Here is a 24,977-nt window from a genome sequence, read left to right as displayed (position 1 = left end):
ATTTCTCTGCCCTTTAATCTATGAGTCATGTTGCCTGAACTTCAACAGTGACATTCAGCTGGTGCTACCCTCATCTCCTTCATTTTGTATTCCCTTTAGAGGAAATATGCACTTTGGTTATTGCTGAGGTCTTCCCTGAAGATTCTGGAACATTCACTTGCACTGCAAGCAACAAATACGGAACTGTATCCAGTATTGCTGCACTAAGGGTGAAAGGTAACGTCACTGGCTTACAAACAAGGTTTAGACTTGACAGTTCTATTAATAAGATTGTATTTGGAGACTATGTTTACAGTTTCTAGTGAAAATCTAATCCCCCTTGAACAGTTTGCATCTAAAAAGGGATTACATTTTCCCATACATTTTCCCATTGATTTCCTATAAAAAAAATGTTCACTGATCTACACAACCTACTCCACTGAAAAATTATATAAAACAACCCCCCCAAAAAACCCAAAGAAGTCTTGTTTTTGAAGGTCTTCACACCACTTGCCGTGGCACATCTAAATAAGTTAAGGTGCAAATATTTTCATACAAAATCCCACAACAATCCATCAGTTTGAAATAGTTGTGGTTTTAATAGTGCTGAGCATGAACCAAAATGTTGGTTATTTTGACCGATGTTGGTTCAATTAATTGAATTCCATTTTGTTCCGTTTTTTTTCTGTGAGCTCAATGCACACATTCAGCAGTTTCTCTAGAGATAAATCAGATCAAATCAAAGTTTATTTGCCACGTTCGCCGAATACAACAGGTATTACAGTGAAATGCTTACTTACAGGCCCTAACCAACAGTGCAAATTTTAAGTAAAACAATAGGTATTAGGTGAACAATAGATAAGTAAAGAAATAAAACAACAGTAAAAAGACAGTGAAAAATAACAGTAGCGAGGCTATATACAATAGCCAGGCTATATACAGGCACTGGTTAGTCGGGCTAATTGAGGTAGTATATACATGTAGGTATGGTTAAAGCGACTATGCATATATGATAAACAGAGGGTAGCAGCAGTGTAACGCCCCCATCGATGAGAATGGGGGCGTGCTCGGTCCTCCTTTTCCTGTAGTCCACAATCATCTCCTTAGTCTTGGTTATGTTGAGGGATAGGTTGTTATTCTGGCACCACCCGGCCAAGTCTCTGACCTCCTCCCTATAGGCTGTCTCGTCGTTGTTGGTGATCAGGCCTACCACTGTTGTGTCGTCTGCAAACTTAATGATGGTGTTGGAGTCGTGCCCTGCCACGCAGTTGTGGGTGAACAGGGAGTGCAGGAGGGGACTGAGCACGCACCCCGAGGGGCTCCAGTGTTGAGGATCAGAGTGGCAGATGTGTTGCTACCTACCCTCACCACCTGGGGGCGGCCCATCAGGAAGTCCAGGATCCAGTTACAGAGGGAGGTGTTAGTCTCAGGATCCTTAGCTTAGTGATGAGCTTTGAGGGTATTATGGTATTGAACGCTGAGCTGTAGTCAATGAACAGCATTCTCATGTAGGTTTTCCTTTTGTCCAGGTGGGAAAGGGCTGTGTGGAGTGTGGAGTGCAATAGAGATTGCATCATCTGTGGATATGTTGGGCGGTATGCCAATTGGAGTGGGTCTAGGGTTTCTGGGATAATGGTGTTGATGTGAGCCATTACCAGCCTTTCAAAGCACTTCATGGCTACGGACCTGAGTGCCACGGGTCTGTAGTCATTTAGGCAGGTTGCCTTAGTGTTCTTGGGCACAGGGATTATGGTGGTCTGGTTGAAACATGTTGGTATTACAAACTCAATCAGGGACATGTTGAAAATATCAGTGAAGTCACCTGCCAGTTAGTCAGCACATGCCCGGAGCACACATCCTGGTAATCCGTCTGGCTCCTCGGCCTTGTGAATGTTGACCTGTTTAAAGGTCTTAGTCACATTGGCTACGGAGAGCGTGATCACACAGTTGCCCGGAACAGCTGATGCTCTCATGCATGCCTCAGTGTTGCTTGCCTTGAAGCGAGCATATAAGTGATTTAGCTCGTCTGGTAGGCTTGTGTCACTGGGCAGCTCGCAGCTGTGCTTCCCTTTGTAGTCTGTAATAGTTTGCAAGCCCTACCACATAAGACGAGCGTCGGAGCCGGTGTAGTATGATTCAATCTTAGCCCTGTATTGGCGCTTTGTTTGATGGTTCATCAGAGGGCATAACAAGATTTCTTATAAGCTTCCAGGTTAGTGTCCCGCACCTTGAAAGCAGCAGCCCTACCCTTTAGCTCAGTGCAGATGTTGCTTGTAATCCATGGCTTCTGGTTGGGGTATGTACGTACAGTCACTGTGGGGACGACGTCCTCGATGCACTTATTGATAAAGCAAGTGACTGATGTGGTGTACTCCTCAATGCAATCAGAAGAATCACGGAACATGTTCTAGTCTGTGATAGCAAAACAATCCTGTAGTTTAGTATCTGCTTCATCTGACCACTTTTTTATAGACCGAGTCACTGGTGCTTCCTTCTTAAATTTTTGCTGTAAGCAGGAATCGGGAGGATAGAATTGTGGTCAGATTTACCAAATTGTGGTCAGATTTACCAAATGGTGGTCAGATTTACCAAATGGAGGGCGAGGGAGAGCTTTGTACACGATCAAACTGAACTGTGCGATATAGTAGGGAGTTGTAGTTTCCAACAGGCCAATATTATACATAGTTTACTGCAGAAAACGCGGTAATGAACTACAATGACCATATTCCATTGCGGGCCTACTTGTGCGGTCGTTGTGTTTCTTTTACGCCTGCTACAGTAGGTTAGTGTGGGGCAGACACAGAGAGAAGAGACCGAAGAATGGGAAGAGACAGAAGAATGCACAATTGAGTGGGATAGAGAGCAGTTGCTTCGCGAGGTATCTCTACCTGAAAATACATGATCTAATTGATTGATAGTTGGTATTCAGCGGTCATAAAAGTATGGTTTACTTTCATGAACTACTAAAATGGTGATTTTGTCAGACAGCATCGGCAGCAGCTCTAAAGAAAAGTGATGATGACTTGGAATGTAATAATAAAGCCATCAAATCAAACAAATGTAATGTACACAACAACTGAAATATTTTATTAAAGTAAAGTAATGTGAATAAATGATTGTCAATAAGTGAAAAGCAGTAATAGGCAGTGACTACCATCACCGAACATTTATTAATTGTTTTATTCTGTGTTACAGCATTCAACCCACATAGGCATTTAATGTTAAAAAAAAACATCGTAACCGAAATCAATAACCGTGATTATTTTTTATAATAGAACCGAAACCGAACTGACCTCAAAAAGCACTAATTGCTCAGCACTAGGTTTGAATGATTTGAGAACAACTTCCCCTGTCTCTGTAAGGTCCTTCAATTGGATTCTGAATGTCAAACAATGATTCAACCTCAGAGCCACCAATGAGCTTTAAAAGAATGTCTGGGATACATTTTTAGACAGGCATAGATCAGGGGAGGTTAAGAAATAATTTGAAGACACTGAATATCCCTTTGAGTATAGTCAAGTATGGTAATTCATCTGTGGATGGTGTATCATATCACCCAGACACTGCAAAGGTCTGGCCATGGAAACTGGAAAATGGAAACTGCTCATGGACATCACTATCAGGTTTAGGATTATTTTAAAACAGCCACATAATTCATTGGCTGAGCTGAGAGAAAACTGTGCAAGGATCAACAACATTGCATTCACTCCACATTACTGGCCTGTATGAAAAAGTGATAAGAAGACAACCTTTTTATAGATATCCACTCCAAATTATCAATTATGTTTGCAACAAGGCTGTTAAGTAATACTGCAAGACAACATGGGAAAGAAATTACGTTTTTGGCCTAAATTAAAAACTTTAGGTTTGGGTTAAATCCAATACAACACATTACAGAGTGAAACCCTCTGTACTTTCAAGTATTGTGGTGGGTGTGCTTGTCACTGACAGGGACTGGGGAGTTTGTCAGGATCAAAATAAATAGAAAGGAGCAAAGCCCAGTTAAAAAGTAAGAGGAAGACCTGTCTCAGTCTTCTGAAAACCTAACCCTGGAAAATAGTTTTATTTTTCAGCTGGACAATTACAATGTCTAAGACACACCAGAATGGCTTTTTAAATTGGTGTTAAGTGTTCCTAAGTGGTCCAGTCTCAGTCCTGGGTCCTGACTTAAATCGGCTTGAAAATCAGAGACAAGGTTTCAATATTGCTGTCCATCAATGATTCCAAACTAAATTTACTGAGCTTCTGCAATTTTGACAAAAACAATAGATAAACGTTGCCCAAAGAGTTGGTAGAATCTTATTCAAAATAATTCACAGGTGAATTTGCTGCCAAAGGTGCTTCCACCAAGTATTAACTCTGGGTTGTGAAGACATACATCGTTTTTTTAATGTTCTATAATTTTGTGTTCACTTTGAAAATGTGGAGTAGGTTATGTAGATCAGTAGGAGTTCATTTCAAGGCAGCAAAATGTGAAAACTGTGCAAGGGGTGTGTAGACTTTCACTAGGCACTGTACTTATCCTTCTCTCTGTACCTCATTAGGCAATGATAACACCAACAACAACCACGTGAAAACTCCACACCAGTCCACACAAGTCCCAGAGCCCTCTTCATTAGATCTCACTCCCCCCAGTCTAAAGCTTCAAGCTGACGTTCCTGTGACCAACAGCATCAAGCCTCACTCCAACACCATCCGCCTGGATCCGCTCAGTTCCAGCACGTTACGACTGGACCCTCTGAGCACCAGTACCCTCCGTCTAGATCCTCTGAGCTCCAGCATGCTGCGCCAGGACCCTGTCAGCATCAGCATGCCCAGCCTGGACCCACTAATCCTGGGCAGCAGCCCCAGGATAGGCACCCGTAGCTCCAGCACATCTTGTCTGGATCCACTCTACCTGAGCACCCCTCACCCAGACCTGTCTACTAGCTCCAGCAGGCTACGTCCTGAGCCCAAGAGCAGTGGTGAGGTGCCTAAGACTGACCATGAAGACTCCAGAGCCTTCTCAGTGTTATCAGACCCTGCCGTTGGTCTGAGTCCTAAGGTGGAAGGGACTCCTTTCCATAAACCTGAGCCCCCTCCCCCTGTAAACCTCCCTGATCCCCCCACCTCCTCTTGCCTCAAGCCTGGGGTTCTGGTGAGCCACAATGGGCCCAGGTCCAGCTCCAGGGTAGGCCTCCGTGTGCACTTTAAACTGCCTGAGAATGAGAAAGACAACGAGAGTGAAACATCCGATAGCCATTCATATGAAGATATGTCACAGTTGGCCAATAAGGAACCACCTCCAGTCCTGGCCAAGCCCAAACTGTGAGTATTCTAATTAGAGGTTCACAGCAAAGCTTAGATTCATTTTTTGCTTGACATTGTCAAATAACTCAAGCATAGATTGGTGACTTTTTTCTAATTTGTCACACAGAAACTAGAGGCCATGAGTAATTTGTTCAGCAAGAATAGCACCTATTGTCTATAGGTGGTGCTGTTATAAGCAGTCTCACTTTAAACCTCATTGTCCGCCGCCCTGTTTGATATAGAGACTTGAAACTGTGTATATAGACGTTTTTCCTCATGCTGAACAAATGTGCCTCTAGGACCCATAAGGCCCATCAGGATAGATTATCCTTCATCTTGTAAATATTGGAAAACTTTTGAAACACTTATTCTCATGAACCATACGTCCAAATAGTACCAAATTCGGTATGTAGGCCCATGGTACATCTCTTAACTCAGTTTGAGAAAAGCTAGGGTTAAGAGATGGCTGAGTTATTGATAAATCAGAAAGTCAGATTGTACATGCCCATTTAAATCCTTTTTAAATCCACTTCACAATGCCCTATCAACTTGAAACATTTTAGGGTCATGATGAACCATGATGAACCATTTTAAAGGTGCAATATGCAGAAATCGCTCCATTTCCTGGTTGCTAAAATTCTAACAGTTCCCCTAATTTAAGTTTACAAAACAAGTGTAGAGAATCATTGTACCAACTAAACCAATTTGCAATATCTTTTTAATAACCAAAAATATTGTATTTTCAGCTGTTTGAAGCTGGTGTACAAACCCAAAAGTAAAAGATGCAGAAACAAAACCTAAGAACGGGAAGCATAGCAATAGTGCACATAGAACAGACCTACCACTTCCTAGACTTGCGGTCAATGAGAATGACAGATCTAAAACACACATTTCTATGTGAATTTGGTTGGTTCGCCCAAAATGTTACATATTGCAGCTTTAAGTTTGGCATTGATATCTTAAAAAACAAGGAAACTATTAACAATTCACTTTTTTGACACTAATGCTTAAAATAATTGTAAAAAAATCTTATTCTCATGGACAAAAAGTAATATTTGATGAAAATGTGGTCTTTGTGCTCATCACAATAGTCTTTAAATAGTGAGAAAAGAATGTTGATGCATTCAGACATGGCCACACTATACGCTAATATGCTAAAACATCTGTTTTGGGGAGATGCTGGGTTGTCACATGCAAAATCTGGAGATACCTGGAGGCATTAATATCTGTTGGGTGATTGGTTGAGGCTTCTTGGGTGCGTGACGTCACTCCGAGCCCTTACCAAAACATGGCGGACAGTTTCTCTCACCTCGGATCTTAAACCAGTAGTGACCACTAACTTCAATGACAGTAAACTTCAAATTAAAAGATTAATCTAACATACCTCGCCCCAATAACATTGTCACCAAGGAAAGCTTTTTAGCTAGCTACAGTGTTTGAGTAATCGCAGTCGTTTTCTTGTAAAACTGCTCAGCTAGCTATCAGAATGCTAATTTGCGATGCTAGCTAGCTAATGCGTTAGATTTCATACTAGAGCAATAACTATTGTTCAAGAGGACTTTATCTCATGCAAATTAATTACACGTTTAAATTATGCAGACAAACAATGTGAAATATTGTGATTAGTATATCTGTATGATCACTTATTGTTGCCCTATTATATGGTCTGAACTTAGTGAAGGTGGATCTATTATTCGGTAAAATTAGAAACTGGAAGTCCTGCAACTTGCGCAGTCAGCGTATTTCAGCTGTGAGAGTGTATTGAAGTATTTTGGAAGGCTAATGTGGGGTGTACCAACTGAGATTTAAATCAACATGGTAATTCTTTCACTGATTGCACATAAAGGAAGATAGTTCCTACATAATAGAGTGCTTGATTTGTTATCCAGCTGATCCTGTGTTCTTTCTGTCATCCGATGAACCCCATGCATTGCTGCTCGCAGCTATATTTCTTAATTAAGGGTTTTTCAATTTATTTTGTATCACTTAACTTAAGACAAATCCTAACTTAAGACGAGTCCCAAGACTCAGAGTGACAGCCTCACATGATATGGTGACAACTGTTAAATATATAGTCAAACAACAAACTATTAGTTTTATCACAATATTTTCCCAAAATTTGCACCAACAGTTGATTTTATGATGTAAACGCTTTATTCTGAAAGTAATTCTTAAAAGTGTTTGGTTTCGGGATGTATTTTTGCATTTACGGTCCTTGTTTTGAAGTGAAGCAAGCAGCTTGAGTTGTGCGGGCTGTATTTAGAACAGTAAACATTCGAGGTGGGAGGGTCTCCTCTTGAGCTCCCTATCTGACCTGCTGTATTCCAGTTTTCATTTGTCTACTGAATACATATCTGTGCTTAACTATGTGGAGATTAAAACTACCAAAAACTGAGGATGGTCATTTCTTAATGTAAGTGCAATGTTATGCTTTTGTGCATGCTAGAAACCTTTGCACACCGGCATTGTGTTTGTCATTTTTTTGTCGGAAGAAAAAAGTATGTCTGCCACTAAGAGGAAGTGTCTTGTGTAGTGTTAATAATTGTTATTGATTCAGTTATTGATAAGTTATTGTCTCCTTTTCACTTTATGTTATCAAAGTGACTGATATTGAATGTAAAACGACTGTAAAAAAAAATTGCTGGGATAATGTTGCAATGCAATAAGGTTGCAATGAAAGGTTTTCTTATACCAATCATGATACAGCACATTACTGGCATTTCCAGTTGCAGAGTGTGTTTAGAGTCTGGATCCTCCTATACCTTAAAAGGGCAGACTACTTCCCCAACCAGCCCCTGAAAGGCACATTGTGGTCATTACTTTTTAGGGAACTGTGTTAAGAGTATTTGTAGTTATTTGGTGACGAACACATTAAGACTTTTGAACAAACATATGATTTTTATTATAGCCTGGTCTCAGGTCTCTTTATACTGTCTTGGCAACTTCTGTGGTTTGGCGTGACAATGACCGTAGGAGTTGGCGAGACAGCACAAACCGATCTGGGACCAGGCTAGTTTATTATACACTGAGTATACCAAACATTAGGAACACCTTCCTAATATTTAGTTGCATCCCCCTTTGCCATCAGAACAGCCACAGCATGGACTCTACAAGGTGTCGAAAGCGTTCCATAGGGATGCTGGCCCATGTTGACTCCAATGCTTCCCACAGTTGTGTCAAGCCACAGTTGTGTCAAGTTGGCTGGATGTCCTTTGGGTGGTGGATCATTCTTGATACACATGGGAAACGGTTGAGTGTGAAAAATCCAGCATCGCTGCAGTTCTTGACACAAACCGCCTGGCACCTACTACCATACCTCGTTGAAAGGCACTTAAATCTTTTGTCTCCCATTCACCCTCTGAATGGCACACATACACAATCCATTTCTCAAATGGCCTCAAGGCTTAGAAATCATTCTTTAACCTGTCTCCTCCCCTTTATCTACACTGATTGAAGTGGATTTAACAAGTGACATCAATAAGGGATCATAGCATTCACCTGGATTCACCTGGTCAGTCTATGTCATGGAAAGAAAAAAAGTTGTGTATACTCAGTATGTAAAGTGTTCATGTATTTCACGTCTTCCATCTCTGTTTTCTCAGAGACCCTGTCCAGCTGCAGCTTCTACACAACCAGGTGCTTATGGAGCAGCAGCAGACTGACACTGAGCCAACCGGAGCCACCCAGAGCCAACCGGAGGCATCAGCCTGGCCAGCCCGGAAGCAACCCGAGCCCCAGCCCCAGCTCCAGCAAAGCCTACCCCGTTCATCTACCCCCATGCCCCTGCAGTCCACCCACCCCTCACCCATACTGACCATAGCCCCAACACCCTTACTCAACTTCACCCCTGTGACAACACTGAACACTACCCCTGCACCCCTGCTTAACATTGCCTCTGCACCACTACTGAACCCATACGCCACCCAATCTTATTTTCTTTCTTCTTCTTCTTCTTCTTCACCCCTGCTAAACACAAGCCATGTACCACCAATAAACACTACCTCTGCACTGCTACTGAACACAGACCCTCCTGCACCCATGATTGGTACCCTGCCATCCCCTCCTCAACTGAAGACAGCTTCATCTTGTATGAGCTCCCCTCCATCTGCCCCTCTGCTGAGCACTGTTCCTGCACCCCACCTGCATACCAGCCCTGCATCCCCACCCTATATGACCCTGCAAAACACCACCCATTCTTCCCAGCTGAACTTAGCCCCCTTGTCCCTGCCTAAAGCTATTCACGTACCCCAGTTTAACACACCTCTCATACCTCCTCTGAACACAGCCCCCACAGCATCTCTCAGCTCCATCTCTGCAGCTTTCAACAGGGCCCCTACAACCATGCAGAACACCTCCCCCTCCCCCCTTCTCAGAACAACTCATGCCTCCCTCCTCAACCTGGCTCCCACGTCACAGAGCTTCAACTATGCTAGGCCAAAAGAGTTTGTCACTGCCCAGACTCCCCTCTCTCCAGTCAGGAGTCCCTCCCCTACAGAGTCCCCAGTTCCGTTGCTCCACGAGCTGGCTGCCGAGCTCAACTCCTCCAACCCCAACCTGTTCTCTCCACAACCCAGAGTCTTCCCCACCAGAGTCCTCAAGTCACCCACTAGCCCCCCTTCCTTTATGTCCTCCCCCACCTCCCCCACCCTTTTGCCTGCTGCCTACCTAAACTCTGTGTTCACCCTGCCACAGCAGTCACCCCCACAGGCAGCGTCCCCGACCTCCAGCACCTCCACCCCCAGCCCCATCCAGAACCATGTGGCCTTCCTCAGCTCTGTCCTGCCCTCTCTACACACCACACAAGCCACCAACTCTATGGGCCTGCCCAGGAGTGCTCACGGGTAAGACCCTATGATTCCTGAATTCCGGAAACATTCCCAAAGTTCCCAGGTTTTTCTATAAATCCTTGTTGGAGGATTCCTCGAACAGGGAGGGAATAAGCAGGGGCGGAATCCTTCAACTCGGAATCCTGCAACCGGGATTTTGGAAAACTCTGGGAACTTTGGGCCTCATAGACCTCTTACCTTAAACTTCAATTCATCATATTACAGTTTTATATATTGTAAAATACATTTTTTGCTAATACATTTGTTGTGATCCACAGGCCACCTCAAAGCATGCAGAAGAAGTTGTCTACAAGCACTCGTCCTATGTCAGATGTTGACATTCGTAGCAGCCAACAAACCCTCCTCCAGGATATGGAGAAAAAGCTTAGGTTCAATGAAGATTTTATGCGTGGTCATGTACAACAGGTATCGGATATATCCCTTCAATTGTACTGTTATTCCCTAAGGCATAGTCCTCCCATTATAGGGCGGCAGGTAGCTTAGTGGTTAGAACGTTGGACTAGTAACTGCAAAGGTTGCAAGATCGAATCCCCGAGCTGACAAGGTACAAATCTGTCGTTCTGCCCCTGAACAAGGCAGTTAACCTACTGTTCATTGAAAAATAAGAATTTATTCTTAACTGACTTGCCTAGTTAAATAAAGGTAAAATAAATAGATAGGGCTAATGACTGAATATGCATCTAAATGAACGAGTACTTGGTTGATGTAGTAATATGGCTTGGAGTGGAACCAACAAAGGAATAGAGTGATCTCAAATAAATAAAGTATCTTTCTTCTACAACTTCTTTTCAACCCGACACATTCCACAAAGTGGAGACGGCATGGCACATTCTCACTTTCTTCCAATTTGCTATTCTGGCATTCGCATTACAGTTCTATTTTGTTCTCCTTTTTACATCGCAAGTGGAGTAAAGTGATACAATGTGGAACCATATGGAAGCAGTTAGAAAATGCATTCATCTAAACCGAGAGATCAAAGCAGTGCATCAGCGATCGTTCCTTTTCCAATCATTCATTTTCCATATTCATTCATCAAGTACGTCTACCATGTAACAACATGCAGATCATATCAATCACAAATGAGTGGTAGTAATGTGTGTGTCCATGAGTGTGTTTGTGTTGGTGTTCATCAATCATCCCTATCTTCTCGTAGAAGCAGACTACTTATGAGGGGAAAACAGCGAGCAGACCCCTCGGACCAAACATTCCTGCCACTGTCTTTAACTATGACGAGGTACAGCGAACATCTCTCCCTTCCAAACAATCCTTTGCTCAGAACGTTTGGTAACACATTACGTTAAGTTGCTCTTAAACCTGTGCAGAAAGACTGTATTTACACCAGTAACAACATTAGATTAACATGTTGATACAGTGCATTCGGTAAGTATTCTTGACCCCTTGACTTTTTCCACATTTTGTGAAGTTACAGCCTTATTCTAAAATGTATTAAATAGTTTTTTTCCCTCATCAATTTACACAAAGTACCCCATAATGTCAATGCAAAAATAGTTTTTTTTAAATGTTTGCAAATGTATTAAAAATCAAAAATGGAAATATCACATTTCCATAAGTAGTCAGACCCTTTATTCAGTACTTTGTTAAAGCACCTTTGGCAGTGATTACAGCATCGATTCTTCTTGGGTATAACGATAGAAGCTTGGCACACCTGTATTTGGGGAGTTTCTTCTATTCTTCTTTGCAGATTCTCTCAAGCTCTGTCAGGTTGGATGGGGAGCGTTGCTGCACAGCTATTTTCAAGTCTCCAGAGATGTTTGATAGGGTTCAAGTCTGGGCTCTGGCTGTGCCACTCAAGGACATTCAGAGACGTGTCTCGAAGCCACTCCTGCATTGTCTTGACTGTGGAGCAGGTTTTCATCAAGGATCTGATTTCTCTGTACTTTGCTCCATTCATCTAGTCTCCCAGTCCCTCCAGCTGAAAAACATCCCCACAGCACAATGCTGCCACCACCATATTTTCCAACTCCAAGCGGGCTGTCATGTGCTTTTTACTGAGGAGTGGCTTCCGTCTTGCCACTCTACCATAAAGGCCTGATTGGTGGAGTGCTGCAGAGATAGTTGTCCTTCTGGAAGGAACTCTGGAGCTCTGTCAGAGTGACCATCAGGTTCTTGGTCACCTCCCTGACCAAGGCCCTTCTCCCCCGATTGTTCAGTTTGACCGGGTGGCCAGCTCTAGGAAGAGTCTTGGTGGTTCCAAACTTCTTCCATTTAAGAATGATGAAGGCCACTGTGTTCTTGGGGACCTTCAATGCTGCAGAGATCTTTTGGTACCCTTCCCCAGATCTGTCCCTCGACACAATCCTGTCTCAGAGCTCTACGGACAATTCCTTCGACCTCGTGGCTTGGTTTTGAATTTACCACAGTTGTAGAAACATCTCAAGGATGATCAATGGAAACAGGATGCACCTGAACTCAACTTCGAGTCTCATAGCAAAGGGTCTGAATATTTATGTAAATAAGGTGTTTCTGGTATTTATTTTTAACACATTTGCTAAAATTAAAAAAATTAAAAAGGTGCTTTGTCATCATGGGGTATTGTGTGTAGATTGATGAGAAAAAAATATTTAATCAATTTTAGAATAAGGCTGTAACATAACAATGTGTGGAAAAAGAAATGGGTCTGAATACTTTCTGAATGCACTGTACGTAGTACCTCATTAATTGCGTAATAGAATTGAACTGTTTTTTGTAATTACACAAGAGGAATAGGGACTATTCCTTATTCCACTTGCGTAATAACTAAAACCACTCAAGCCCATTACAATTACAAAGCGCTAAAAAATATTATGTATTGTGAGTGTAGTAATTACAGCGTTACTATACAGGTATAACATCAATGTAATGTAAAGTGTTAGTGAATGTTCAAAACCGTTTTAAGTAGTATGTATGGATGTATACTCATATATCCAAACACTGTAGTTATTTCATCATCCTAATCAGGCACTTTTAAAGTATTTATAAACTAATATCCATTGCATGAATAATCCAAACAATTTCCAAACTGAAGGTATACATATTGACCACACTCATGTAATGTAATGCCCCAAATAGGCTGAGGTATATGACATTCTAAGATTTGAGCAACCTTCAACGTTTCTTGCATTATGAAATATGCATAAAAACTTTCCATTCAAATATTACATGTCAACTGATGCCATGGATCCCATCTGTTGTTCCTCTGAAAGTAATTGTGTTGTAATGTTGTCATAATTTCACGACATTTCAAACACCACTAACATTACCACTTCCGTTATCTTTTCAGTTCCATTACCTTAGGTCCTCGGGAGAAAAATAAATGACCCAGTGTTTGCAATTATGAAAAAAAGTTGACGTATCAAGATAGAAATCTACGTATCAACAATAAAAACTGTACAATTTGAATTGTTGGATATTTTTCCCAGGAATGCTTAGCTTGATATTTCAGTCCAAATGTGTTCTCTGTTCTCTGTTTTACCCTCAACTTCTGTTGTATTTTGTGTAGTAGGATCAGTCCAATACCAAGGGAGAGTGATAAGAGGAATGCCACTGCATGATAACTTTTAAGGTTTAAAGCTGCACTCCTCAATCTCTTTTTCTGCCCACAGTGAGCCCAGAATATTTGTCTTTGTAAACTGAGGGCTGGTAAATGTAACTGCCACTTTTGAATCAAAATGCAACTTTTTGAATCAAAATAGATTGACGAGTACATCTTTAACCAAGGTTGGGTGTCAATTCCATTTAATTCCACTGAAATTCTAATGCTCTTCATTACTTTTCAATTAGGATAATTCAAATTGGATTGAGTTCAACCCTGCCTTTGACACAATATCCCGATTGATTAGTGGTGATATTGTGCTCTGGGTCTGATTCCTCTGTCAATCTACCCAAGTAAAATACTCACCCAAACAGTTTCTGAAATGTCTTTTTAGGAGTACAAAGTGTCCAACTTTGAGCAGAGGCTGTTGAGTGAGATAGAGTTCCGTCTGGAGCGCACGCCAGTCGAGGAGTCAGATGACGAGGTACAACACGATGAGAGCCCGACGGGGAAGTGCGTCGCGCCCATATTCGACAGGAAGCTGAGGAACTTCAGGGCCATGGAGGGTGTGCCTATGACGTTCTCCTGTAAAGTGGTGGGGATCCCCATACCGAAGGTGAGACAGCACGTCTATGGTCTCTAAATATGTTATCACCCAGACTGTTTTTTTTTTTTAGCATCCGAAGTACCTTACAGTACAGTGAGTACAAAGGTTCTTAGTATGTGATCCCATCAGAAATTGAACCCACAACCTTAGTGTTGCGCTATCAACACTCTTACCAACTGAGCCGCACAGGACCACACAGACTGTCGATGTTTTATTTGCCAATGCCAGGCAAATAAAAAAGGTTGGATCATATTTGGGGGTCGCCCGGGATCTGGACATATACTCAACGTTTGTTAGAAATCTCCCTGTCTCTTCAACACCATTTCAGGTTTACTGGTTCAAGGATGGCAAGCAGATCTTGAGGAAAAATGATCATTATAAGAAGATAAGAGAGGGGGACGGAACCTGTGTCCTACACATAGAGGTCACCAATAACGACGATGACGGCAACTACACTGTCATGGCAGCTAACCCCCAGGTAACCTAACCACCTGTAATTGTTTCACACTTAATCACCTTTCTTACCCCTTCACTAAATCTGATTGGTTGATTAATGAATGAATGCTCACCAGGGACGAATCAGCTGCTCTGGTCATTTGATCATCCAAACGGGTCCTCTCCGAAACCGAATGACACCTATGATTCACTCTCAGAGGTGAGCAGGACTGACTGAGTGTGCATTGGGATCTGCAGAGGTAAGAAGAACCCTCTTTAGGTTGGAGAGCCAGCATGATTGCAGCTCTTACTGTTTTGTGGAGGCTACTTACAGTAAGATCCCAGATGTACATATTGCCCAAACTACTGTTGAACAGCCCTCATAGCAACCATAAACCAATATACCGTTAAACCAATCAGAGAAAAATACATTGTTTTATCTCTATGATAGCAACATTAATCTCATGCATCGTTGTATGGGCATCTCAGTGCTAGAGGCGTCGCTACAGACCCTGTTTCAATTCTAGGCTGTATCACAACTGGCCTTGATTGGGAGTCCCATAGGGCGGCACACAACTGGTCTAGCATCATCAGGGTTAGGGTTTGGCCAGGGTAGGCCATTGTAAATAAGAATTTGTTCTTAACTGACTTGCCTAGTTAAATAAAAAATCATAATAAAATTAGCGAAAGCGATTAGCGATTGCAGATGACAATATATCTCAGCAACACCAGGGCCAATATACATGTACTGTAACATGTTCAGCACATCCCTACAGGGTTCGGGCCCGCATACAGGAAGTGGAAGAGGGTGAACCAACCCAGGAGCGCTTCTTCCGACCTCACTTCCTCCAGGCTCCAGGGGACATGGTGGCTCATGAGGGCAGAGTCTGTAGATTAGACTGCAAGGTATATCATCTCTGGATTAAATAACGATGGACTTGTAAATAAGCAATGGGCATTTAATACATTTTAGAATGACTATTAAAAAAATCATTGCTATAAATCAGTTAGGATAGCCTTTGAAGATAGATAGGACTGTATACATCTCACAAGAAGCGTTGTGTGTTTCTCTGTTTTCCAGGTGAGTGGCCTACCAAACCCAGAGCTGATGTGGCTGATCAACGGGAGGCCCATCTACCCAGACTTCTACCACCGGATGCTGGTGAGGGAGAACGGCATCCATTCCCTTGTCATAGACCCTCTAAAACAGGACGACGCTGGGACATACACCTGCATCGCCAGCAACAAAGCAGGACAGAGCTCCTTCGGTCTGGAGTTAAGAGTTGTGGGTAAGAGTTCTCGAAACAATTAAGTATTTTCATGAAATCCAAATAGTGTACCACTTGATAACAAATTAGTATTTCATTATTTATAAGCATTTATGATGACTAGGTAATCAGTGATAGCTTTTGAATAAGTACAATGTCAAAACCGTTAATTTGTTGGTATAGTGACGTATGCCATGACAATTAATAAGTAGTAGTAATTAGTAATTGTACATGACAGAGAATAACTATTCTTTGCCCGTTCAGAAAAAGAGATGAAGCAGGCCCCCCAGTTTGTTGAGAAGCTCCAGAACACAGGCATCGCAGAGGGAACCCCCGTCCGACTGGAGTGCAGGGTTCTGGGCATGCCTCCACCTGTTATCTATTGGAAGAAAGACAACGACACCATTCCTCACACCAAGGCCAGAGTCAGGTTAGTATTCCCTAACTAACCTCTCCCCTTTCAGCCAGAAAGGTGACTGCCAATCCTGTAGGTGCACTTATAATCAAACTCATGAAGACGAGAGGTAACACAAAACCGTGCTTAGCGATGTCGGTGCATGCCAAATTAGCTTCGACTTCTTGAGATTAGAATATTGATGCCTGTTATTCACCCCCCAAAAAACAAATAGAACACAGTGAATATATACATTTAGAATGATCATTTAATTGAAGAGATGAATTTTGATTCTAGCATACACCAGGATGCCACTGGATATGTTTGCCTCCTTATTCAGCCTACCAGGAAAGAGGATGCTGGCTGGTACACCGTATCAGCAAAGAATGAGGCTGGAATTGTTTCATGCACAGCCAGGCTAGACATCTATGGTGAGTTCAATTCAATACAACTTTCAACAGCTTTCTTTTACCCACCAGTGTTTATTGTGATAGTTTTTGAATGAGTTAATAGTTGCTAATGATTGTGCTTAAAGTATGTCAAGATATCAAATAAATGCCCAATAATACCCAAAGCTACAGTGCCTTCAGAAAGTATTCACGCACCTTGACTTTTCACACATTTTGATGTGTTACAGCCGGAGTTTAAAATAGATTAATTTTGTGTCACTAGCCTTCAAACAATAACCCATGATGTCTAAATGGAATTATGGTTTTAGAATTTCTTATACAAATTAATACACAATGAAAAAGTTAAAATGTCTTGAGTCAATAAATATTCAACCCCTTTGTTATGGCAGGCCTAAGTAAGTTCAGGAGTAGAAATGTGCTTAACAAGTCACATAATAAGTTGCATAGACTGTGTGTGCAATAATAGTGTTTAATTAACATTATTTTTTAATGACTACCTCATCTCTGTACTCCACACCTACAATGATCTGTAAGGACCCTCAGTCAAGCAGTACATTTCAAACACAAATTCAGCCACAAAGACCAGGGAGGTTTTCCAATGCCTCGCAAAGAAGGGCACCTATTGGTAGATGGGAAAAAATAAAAAAAAGCACATCTTGAATTTCCTTTTGAGCATGGTGAAGTTATTACTTACACTTTGGATGGTGTATCAATACACCCAGTCACTACAAAGATACAGTTGAAGTCGGAAGTTTACATACACTTAGGTTGGAGTCATTAAAACTAGTTTTTAACCACTCCACAAATTTCTTGTTAACAAACTATCGTTTTGGCAAGTCGGTTAGGACATCTACTTTGTGCATGACACAAGTTTCCAACAATTGTTTACAGACAGATTATTTCACTTATAATTCACTGTAACACAATTCCAGTGGGTCAGAAGTTTACATACACTAAGTTGACAGTGCCTTTAAACAGCTTTGAAAATTCCAGAAAATGATGTCATGGTTTTAGAAGCTTCTGATAGGCTGATTGACATCGTTTGAGTCAATTGGAGGTGTACCTGTGGATGTATTTCAAGGCCTACCTTCAAACTCAGTGCCTCTTCGCTTGATATCATGGGAAAATCTATAGAAATCAGCCAAGACCTCAGAAAACAATTGTAGACCTCCACAAGTCTGGTTCTTCCTTGGGAGCAATTTCCAAATGCCTGAAGGTACCACGTTCATCTGTACAAACAATAGTACGCAAGTATAAACACCATTGGACCACACAGCCGTCATACCGCTCAGAAAGGAGACGCGTTCTGTCTCCTAGAGATGAACGTACTTTGGTGCGAAAGTGCAAATCAATCCCAGAACAACAGCAAAGGACCTTGTCAAGATGCTGGAGGAAGCAGGTACAAAAGTATCTATATCTACAGTAAAATTAGTCCTATATCGAGATAACCTGGAAGGCCGCTCAGCAAGGAAGAAGCCACTGCTCCAAAACCACCAAAAAAAAGCCAGACTACAGTTTGCAACTGCACATGGGGACAAAGATCGTACTTTTTGGAGAAATGTCCTTTGGTCTGATGAAACAAAAATAGAACTGTTTGGCCATAATGACCATCGTTATGTTTGGAGGAAAAAGGGGGACGCTTGCAAGCCGAAGAACACCATCCCAACCGTGAAGCACGGGGGTGACAGCATCATGTTGTGGGAGTGCTTTGCTGCAGGAGGGACTGGTGCACTTCACAAAATAGATGGCATCATGAGGACGGAAAATTATCTGGATATATTGAAGCAACATCTCAAGACATCAGTCAGGAGGTTAAAGCTTGGTCGCAAATGGGTCTTCCATATGGACAATGACCCCAAGCATACTTCCAAAGTTATGGCTTAAGGACAACAAAGTCAAGATATTGGAGTGGCCATCACAATGCCCTGACCTCAATCCTATAGAAAATTTGTGGGCAGAACTGAAAAAGTGCATGCGAGCAAGGAGGCCTACAAACCTGATTCAGTTACACCAGCTATGTCAGGAGGAATGGGCCAAAATTCACCCAACTTATTGTAGGAAGCTTGTGGAAGGCTACCCGAAATGTTTGACTCAAGTTAAACAAATTAAAGGCATTTCTACCAAATACTAATTGAGTGTATGTAAACTTCTGACCCACTGGGATTGTGGTGAAAGAAATAAAAGCTGAACTAAATCAATCTCTCTACTATTATTCTGACATTTCACATTCTTAAAATAAAGTGGTTATCCTAACTGACCTGACAGGGAATTTTTACTAGGATTAAATGTCAGGAATTGTGAAAAACTGAGTTTAAATGTATTTGGCTAAGGTGTATGTAAACTTCCGACTTCAACTATACATGCTTCCTAACTCAGTTGCCGGAGAGGAAGGAAAGCGCTCAGGGATGAGGCCAATGGTGACTTTTAAACAGTTAGAGAGTTTAATGGCTGTGATAGGAGAAAACTGAGGACGGATCAACAACATTGTAATTACTTCACAATACCAACCTAAATGACAGTGTGAAATGAAGGAACCCCATACAGAATACAAATATGCATCATGTTTTCATAAGGCGCTAAAGTAAAACTGCAAAAAATGTGGCAAAGAAATTAACTATCCTAAATACAAAGCGTTATGTTTGGGGCAAATACAACACATCACTGAGTACCACTCTTCATATTTTCAAGAATGGTGGTGGCTGCATCTTGTTATGGGTATGCTTGTCATTGGTAAGGATTAGGGATTTTTTGTTGTTGATAAAAAATAAACAGAATAGAGCTAAGCAAAGGAAAAATCCTAGAGGAAAACCTAGTTCAGTCTGATTTCAAACAGACACTGGGAGACAAATTCACCTTTCAGCAGGACAATAACCTAAAACACAAGGCCAAATATACAATGGAGTTGCTTACCAAAACGACGTTGAATGTTCCCGAGTGGCCTACTTACAGTTTTGACTTAAATCGGCTTGAAAATATATGGCAAGACTTGAAAATGGCTGTCTAGCTGAGATCAACAACCAACTTGGCAGAGCTTGAAGAATTTTTAAAAGAATAATGTGCAAATATTGTACAATCCAGGTGTGCAAAGCTCTTAGACTTAACCAGAAAGACTCACAGCTGTAATTGCTGCCAAAGGTGACTATAACATGTATTTACTCAGGGGTTTGAATACATACAAATGAGATACTTATGTATTTCATTTTCAGTAAAATGTGCTTCATTTTCAAAAAACATGTTTTTGCTTTGTCAATATGGGGTATTGTGGTGAGATAAAAAAATTGTTTTAATCCATTTTGAATTTAGGCTGTAACACAACAAACTTTTTGAATAAATCAAGGGGTATGAATACTTTCTGAAGGCACTGTGTCTCTGTTGTCTGCAGCCCAGTGGCATAAGCATGTTCCTCTGCCTATGAAAAAGGCTCCGCGGCAGGGCAGTCGCTATGCAGTGCTGACCGGCCAAGGCCTGGACATCAAATCTGCCTTCCCCACAACGGACAATAGCCCCATCCTGTTCTCCAGCTCCCCTGTGGAGGCACAGCTGGAGAGTGAGGAGCTGTGAGGAGCAGACGCACTTCACCATAATGTTGTAAAAGTCTGTAAACTTTCCCATAATGCACAGGGTTTTCCGAAATTCCAAAAGTTTAGGAATTTTGTTTGAGAATTTTGTCAACCTACTCCACCACCACCACCACCACCACCACTCTAATCACTACTGGCCCTTTGAACCTACAAACTACTCTTCTCTGGAGTCTCATAGGGCTGGTTTCCCAGACACAGATTCAGCCAAATCCTGGACTAAAAAGCATGCCCAACAGAGAATCTCCATTGAAAGTGCTTTTAGTTCAAGACTAGGCTTAATTTGTGTCTGGGAAACCGGGTCCCAGAGTTTAGTCTGCTCTAACACCTGCTAATGACTAATCTACTAGTTCATCTAATCTGTGGTGGCCAGTGGGATGGAAGAGCAGGACTATAATCTTAGCAGTTTGTGTCATCTGATTTGTGTGATACATTTGATGTGATACATTGAAATGACAATGACAAAAACGGTTAGATTTCCAACTGGCAACCTAATGCTTTGTTTGTTTTTCTGCCATTCCTATTGAATTGTATCATTTCATCTTATTCACACAAAACAGACAAACTTGCCAAGTTTTACTTCACGGGCCACCGAGTCAACTGTCATCTTTCGATAGGTCTGATTTGTTTATGGTTCATTTTGTTCTACTTTTTGATTAGTTAGTTATATATTGAGAAGGTTGTTGAATGTTGATGATCATGACATAATTTCATCATCATACATTTTCAACCTGTTCTTAATCTTTAGCAAATTGACTGTTTCGTTTGGACATGGTTGTTGTATGGTTTGTTTTTATTTCAAACGTATATATTTGTGTCAAATAAAGATAGTTTTTTTAATGTTTATATAAAATATATGTGCATTAAATGTAAATCAAAGAAATACACTAAAGGAAAGCCAAACTGACGAATTAAATTGTACACATGCATACATTGAGTGGGGGAGGTGCTACTCAATATTAGGAATGTGTTCTTAATGTTTTGTACACTCAGTGTATATAGCAAGTACTATGAATATGACCAGGTGAATCCAGGTGAAAGATATGATCCCTTATTGTTGTCACTTGTTAAATTCACTTCAATCAGTGTAGATGAAGGGGAGGAGACAGGTTAAAGAAGTATTTTTAAGCCTTGAGACAATTGAGACATGGATTGTGTGTGTGCCATTCCGAGGGTGAATGGGCAAGACAAAATATTTAAGTGCCTGGGTTTTTCCACTCTCAACAGTTTCCTGTGCGTATCAAGAATGATCCACCACCCAAAGGACATCCAGCCAACTTGACACAACTGTGGGAAGCATTGGTGAACATGGGCCAGCATCCCTGTGGAACGCTTTCGACATCTTGTAGAGTCCATTCCCCGGCAAATTGAGGCTGTTGCAACTCAATATTAGGAAGGTGTCGTTAATGATTTGTACACTCAGTGTATATAGCAAGCTCTACTATGAATATGTCTTTACCATTTGATATCTAGAGTTGGTTCGACAATATGATTGAATTTCCCTTGATGTTCAATTAAAACACAATATTTCACATCGAATACATGATTTGTAAATGCACACTTTTGCACTGTGGTTCTGTTGTGTTTTGAGTCCATACTGATAGCATATGGAAAAGCAAGTGTAAGCAAAGGATGGCATTTTAGTAGTGCAAAAGCATTGTGCGAAGTGCAAAAAAAACCACTGTAAGCCTCATTATAAACTTGCAGTGTGATTACATTTGAAACTTTTCTGCAAGAATGTGTGTTATAAGGTGGCGATCATTTGACAAGAGTTTAGTCAACCGAACAATACATAAATAGTCACCTCTTTATACCACAGTTTGAAACGAAGCCAGATTGGAATGGGGTTTATGGTCATTTTTGCACTTTGCTCAATGCTTTTGCATTACGAAAATGGCTCTGTTTCTTCTCACTGCCTCATAAATGGATAGTTGTGCTTACAGTAGCTTACAGTACACCAGGAGCCTTATCCAAGGATTGCATTTCAAACACTATCATGATGTTTACTTTACAGAAATGCCTTTTTAAGGTGAGGAATTTGAGCTGCCATTTCTGCTGTACGGAGATAGGTAACTGAATATGTAAGTTATTATAATATGAAAAAACGAAATTCTGACAGCAATTTATGCAATAATGTTCATACAGCAGTATAGTTGTACTTTGAAAAATATACTCATGTGTTTCAATGTTAGTGGGTCTAGTGATAGGAAAGATATTTGTTTGTTGGTAGGCACATGTGCTTTAACAGAATTCACTGATAGAATGAAATGTATGTGTGGGAGAAATTATGTTTTGAAGTTTTGATGGAACTGTACACACCCTTGTAGCTAACATGTGATTTTTGAAAAACAGATTAAATGTTTGAACACATATTCAATAAATGTAAAGTTGCACCATGTAAAATAGTTTTTTCCCCTGAGAATAAAGTTATATTTATTCAAAAAAATATATATAATGTATATTTTTGTACATACATGTGTCTTACACATTATGAATGCATAACATTTTATGGAAATATCTTTCATTTTTATTTATTTAAATTTGACGTAGAATCAGAGTCTAGCAAAATAAAATATATTGTTCCACCTACCTTTAAAAAACAAACATCGATCCACTCATTCACAATTGTTATTATTATGGATTATTGATTATATTATTCATTATCAGCTAGATTCATTTTTATGGAGTATACATTTGTAACATGATAATCAACACATATATCATTTACATTTACCTCTGTTATAATACAATAATCCAATTTAATTGGATATCATGCTAGGTCTCAACTGCTCTTCCCTTTGGTTTATTGTCAAATATGAGGTGAGATCTTGTTTCAGGCTTATCAGCTTGTTATTTATGTATTTTCTTCTGAGACCAATACGCAATTCAAGACAGGAGACAATGCTCAGCTAAGCCAATTAAGCAATGTTAATCACACCAATTAGACTAGCAAAAAAGTTCAAATAGGCATGAAATTACATTCACCTTACTTGACCTAATTACAGTCCCCAGCCTCATTTGACCAGCTGCTACTTGTTGGCTGATTGGTAAATGAACATGTTATACTGGGGTTCGCTACATGGTTGTTATAGTCCTACTGTGTTAAGGTGGTATGAGGGGTGGAAGTGACAAAAACATAATACAATGAATAATTTGATAATGAATTAATCAAACCAAAATTTGATTTATTCTACTCCATTATTTAATTACTGTACTTTTATTCAAACCATTACTAATTTCAAAATGTTTGTCACGCCCCTCATAAGCCCTGTTTATACCTGGTTCTTGACATCCGTCATATCCTGATCTTGTCTGCAGTCTGCATTCGGATTCTGCTATGAAATAATTTGCATACAGGGAGGGACCCACAATAGTCTGTATTGCGGACATAGTGGAGGGATAAAAAAACATGTGTAGAGCATGTGTAGACACATTTCTGAAAATGTGGGCACAATCAAAATGTAGACAAGATCAGGACGGGGCTATAATGGACCCTGTTTCTATCTTTGATTGAATCCTGACGTTTGAGACTCAGGTAATAGGCCCTCTGCTGCGGATATGTCCATGATGAATTGGCTGTGAAGGGACACTTTCTAGTGGTTGGTTTAGGCGAGTAAATGGTCACGTGGTTTCAAGTGCCGTTTTTAGATAGAAGCCCTGTTTATACCTGGTGCTAACAAGCGTCCTGATCCTGTATACATTGTTATTGTGCCCACATTTTTAGACAGGTGTAGACGATTAAAAGACGCATTGTGAGTTGATTGTGATCACATCATCCTGGCCATCTACAGAGGTAGTCAGGAGCCTCGTTTAAACTTGGTGCTAACATGCTCTTAACAATTTCTAAATGATACTTGAGTATATTATTTCATCTAATCAGATTGACGAAGTCTGACCGAACATACTGTAGGCCCCTAATACTGACGTTTTTACACTTTCCCTATTCTTAAACTTCAGAGGCCGTAATCTCCAAGTAGATCTACATGTATCTGGACGGGTCACTCCTTCTTCTGTGACATATGGCTTTTGACAGAGGGGGTAAGCTAGCCACCAGTCCTTGTCAGACAAGCCAATCATACGAATGAGTGGGGAAAACAACCTGGAAGAAATGGAAAGGTCAGAGACTGTCTGAGACATAGGCCACAGACAAGACAAGCAGCAGCTGGCCAACTACATCAATCTGTAATCAATGAACCAAACTGGTTGATGGGATTATATGCCTAATTGCACAGCAAACCAGTCCATCCTCAAAATGACCAAACAGCATGAGCTTGTGTCCATGACCCAATATGACCTAGGCATGAGGCAGCATCTTGGGCATCTAGCAGTAATTCATGATTCACACACAATGCTTCTACGCCCCGGTTTTTCTTACTCAAACGTAACAGCATTTGAGTTTCGCGCATAAATCCCTCTCTACGGCATTAATGTTACACGATCTATTTCAACAAGTAAACACAACGAGAAGAGCTAATAAATATTGACCAGGATTGCTGAAGTCGTTATTCATAGGATTTTATGCAGATGTTCTACGGATCTGTTAATGCCATTCAGAAATGACGATCGTCTAACATTTGAGTGCATTTAAAGCTAGCTGTAGGCCTATGCGTGGGATGTTGGGATGCACTGTGTGGGTTT

The 24,977-nt window shown here is 40.9% G+C and overlaps 1 protein-coding gene across 5 annotated transcripts in view; it reads left to right on the top strand.

Annotated features, from left to right (window-relative positions):
- The window catches only part of mypn (myopalladin), a 46,386-nt gene extending 25,173 nt beyond the window's left edge, over positions 1 to 21,213 (top strand). For 3 of the 5 annotated variants that reach the window (XM_029753243.1, XM_029753242.1, XM_029753241.1), the window contains 13 exons: positions 100 to 216; positions 4,524 to 5,286; positions 8,871 to 10,109; positions 10,373 to 10,520; positions 11,269 to 11,349; positions 14,042 to 14,263; positions 14,583 to 14,732; positions 14,827 to 14,909; positions 15,466 to 15,595; positions 15,771 to 15,978; positions 16,222 to 16,387; positions 16,649 to 16,782; positions 20,144 to 21,213. In XM_029753243.1, the coding sequence (XP_029609103.1) occupies positions 100 to 216; positions 4,524 to 5,286; positions 8,871 to 10,109; positions 10,373 to 10,520; positions 11,269 to 11,349; positions 14,042 to 14,263; positions 14,583 to 14,732; positions 14,827 to 14,909; positions 15,466 to 15,595; positions 15,771 to 15,978; positions 16,222 to 16,387; positions 16,649 to 16,782; positions 20,144 to 20,322 (3,620 nt within the window). In that variant the 3' untranslated portion in view covers positions 20,323 to 21,213. Of the gene's footprint in view, positions 1 to 99; positions 217 to 4,523; positions 5,287 to 7,428; positions 7,682 to 8,870; positions 10,110 to 10,372; positions 10,521 to 11,268; positions 11,350 to 14,041; positions 14,264 to 14,582; positions 14,733 to 14,826; positions 14,910 to 15,465; positions 15,596 to 15,770; positions 15,979 to 16,221; positions 16,388 to 16,648; positions 16,783 to 20,143 lie in introns of those variants that run through there. The other 2 variants (XM_029753244.1, XM_029753246.1) reach the window with 2 other exon arrangements.
- Positions 21,214 to 24,977: the final 3,764 nt, after the last annotated feature.

This window comes from Salmo trutta, chromosome 5 (assembly GCF_901001165.1).
Source record: "Salmo trutta chromosome 5, fSalTru1.1, whole genome shotgun sequence".
Taxonomy (NCBI): Eukaryota; Metazoa; Chordata; class Actinopteri; order Salmoniformes; family Salmonidae; genus Salmo; species Salmo trutta.
This window is presented reverse-complemented; position numbering and strand designations above follow the sequence as displayed.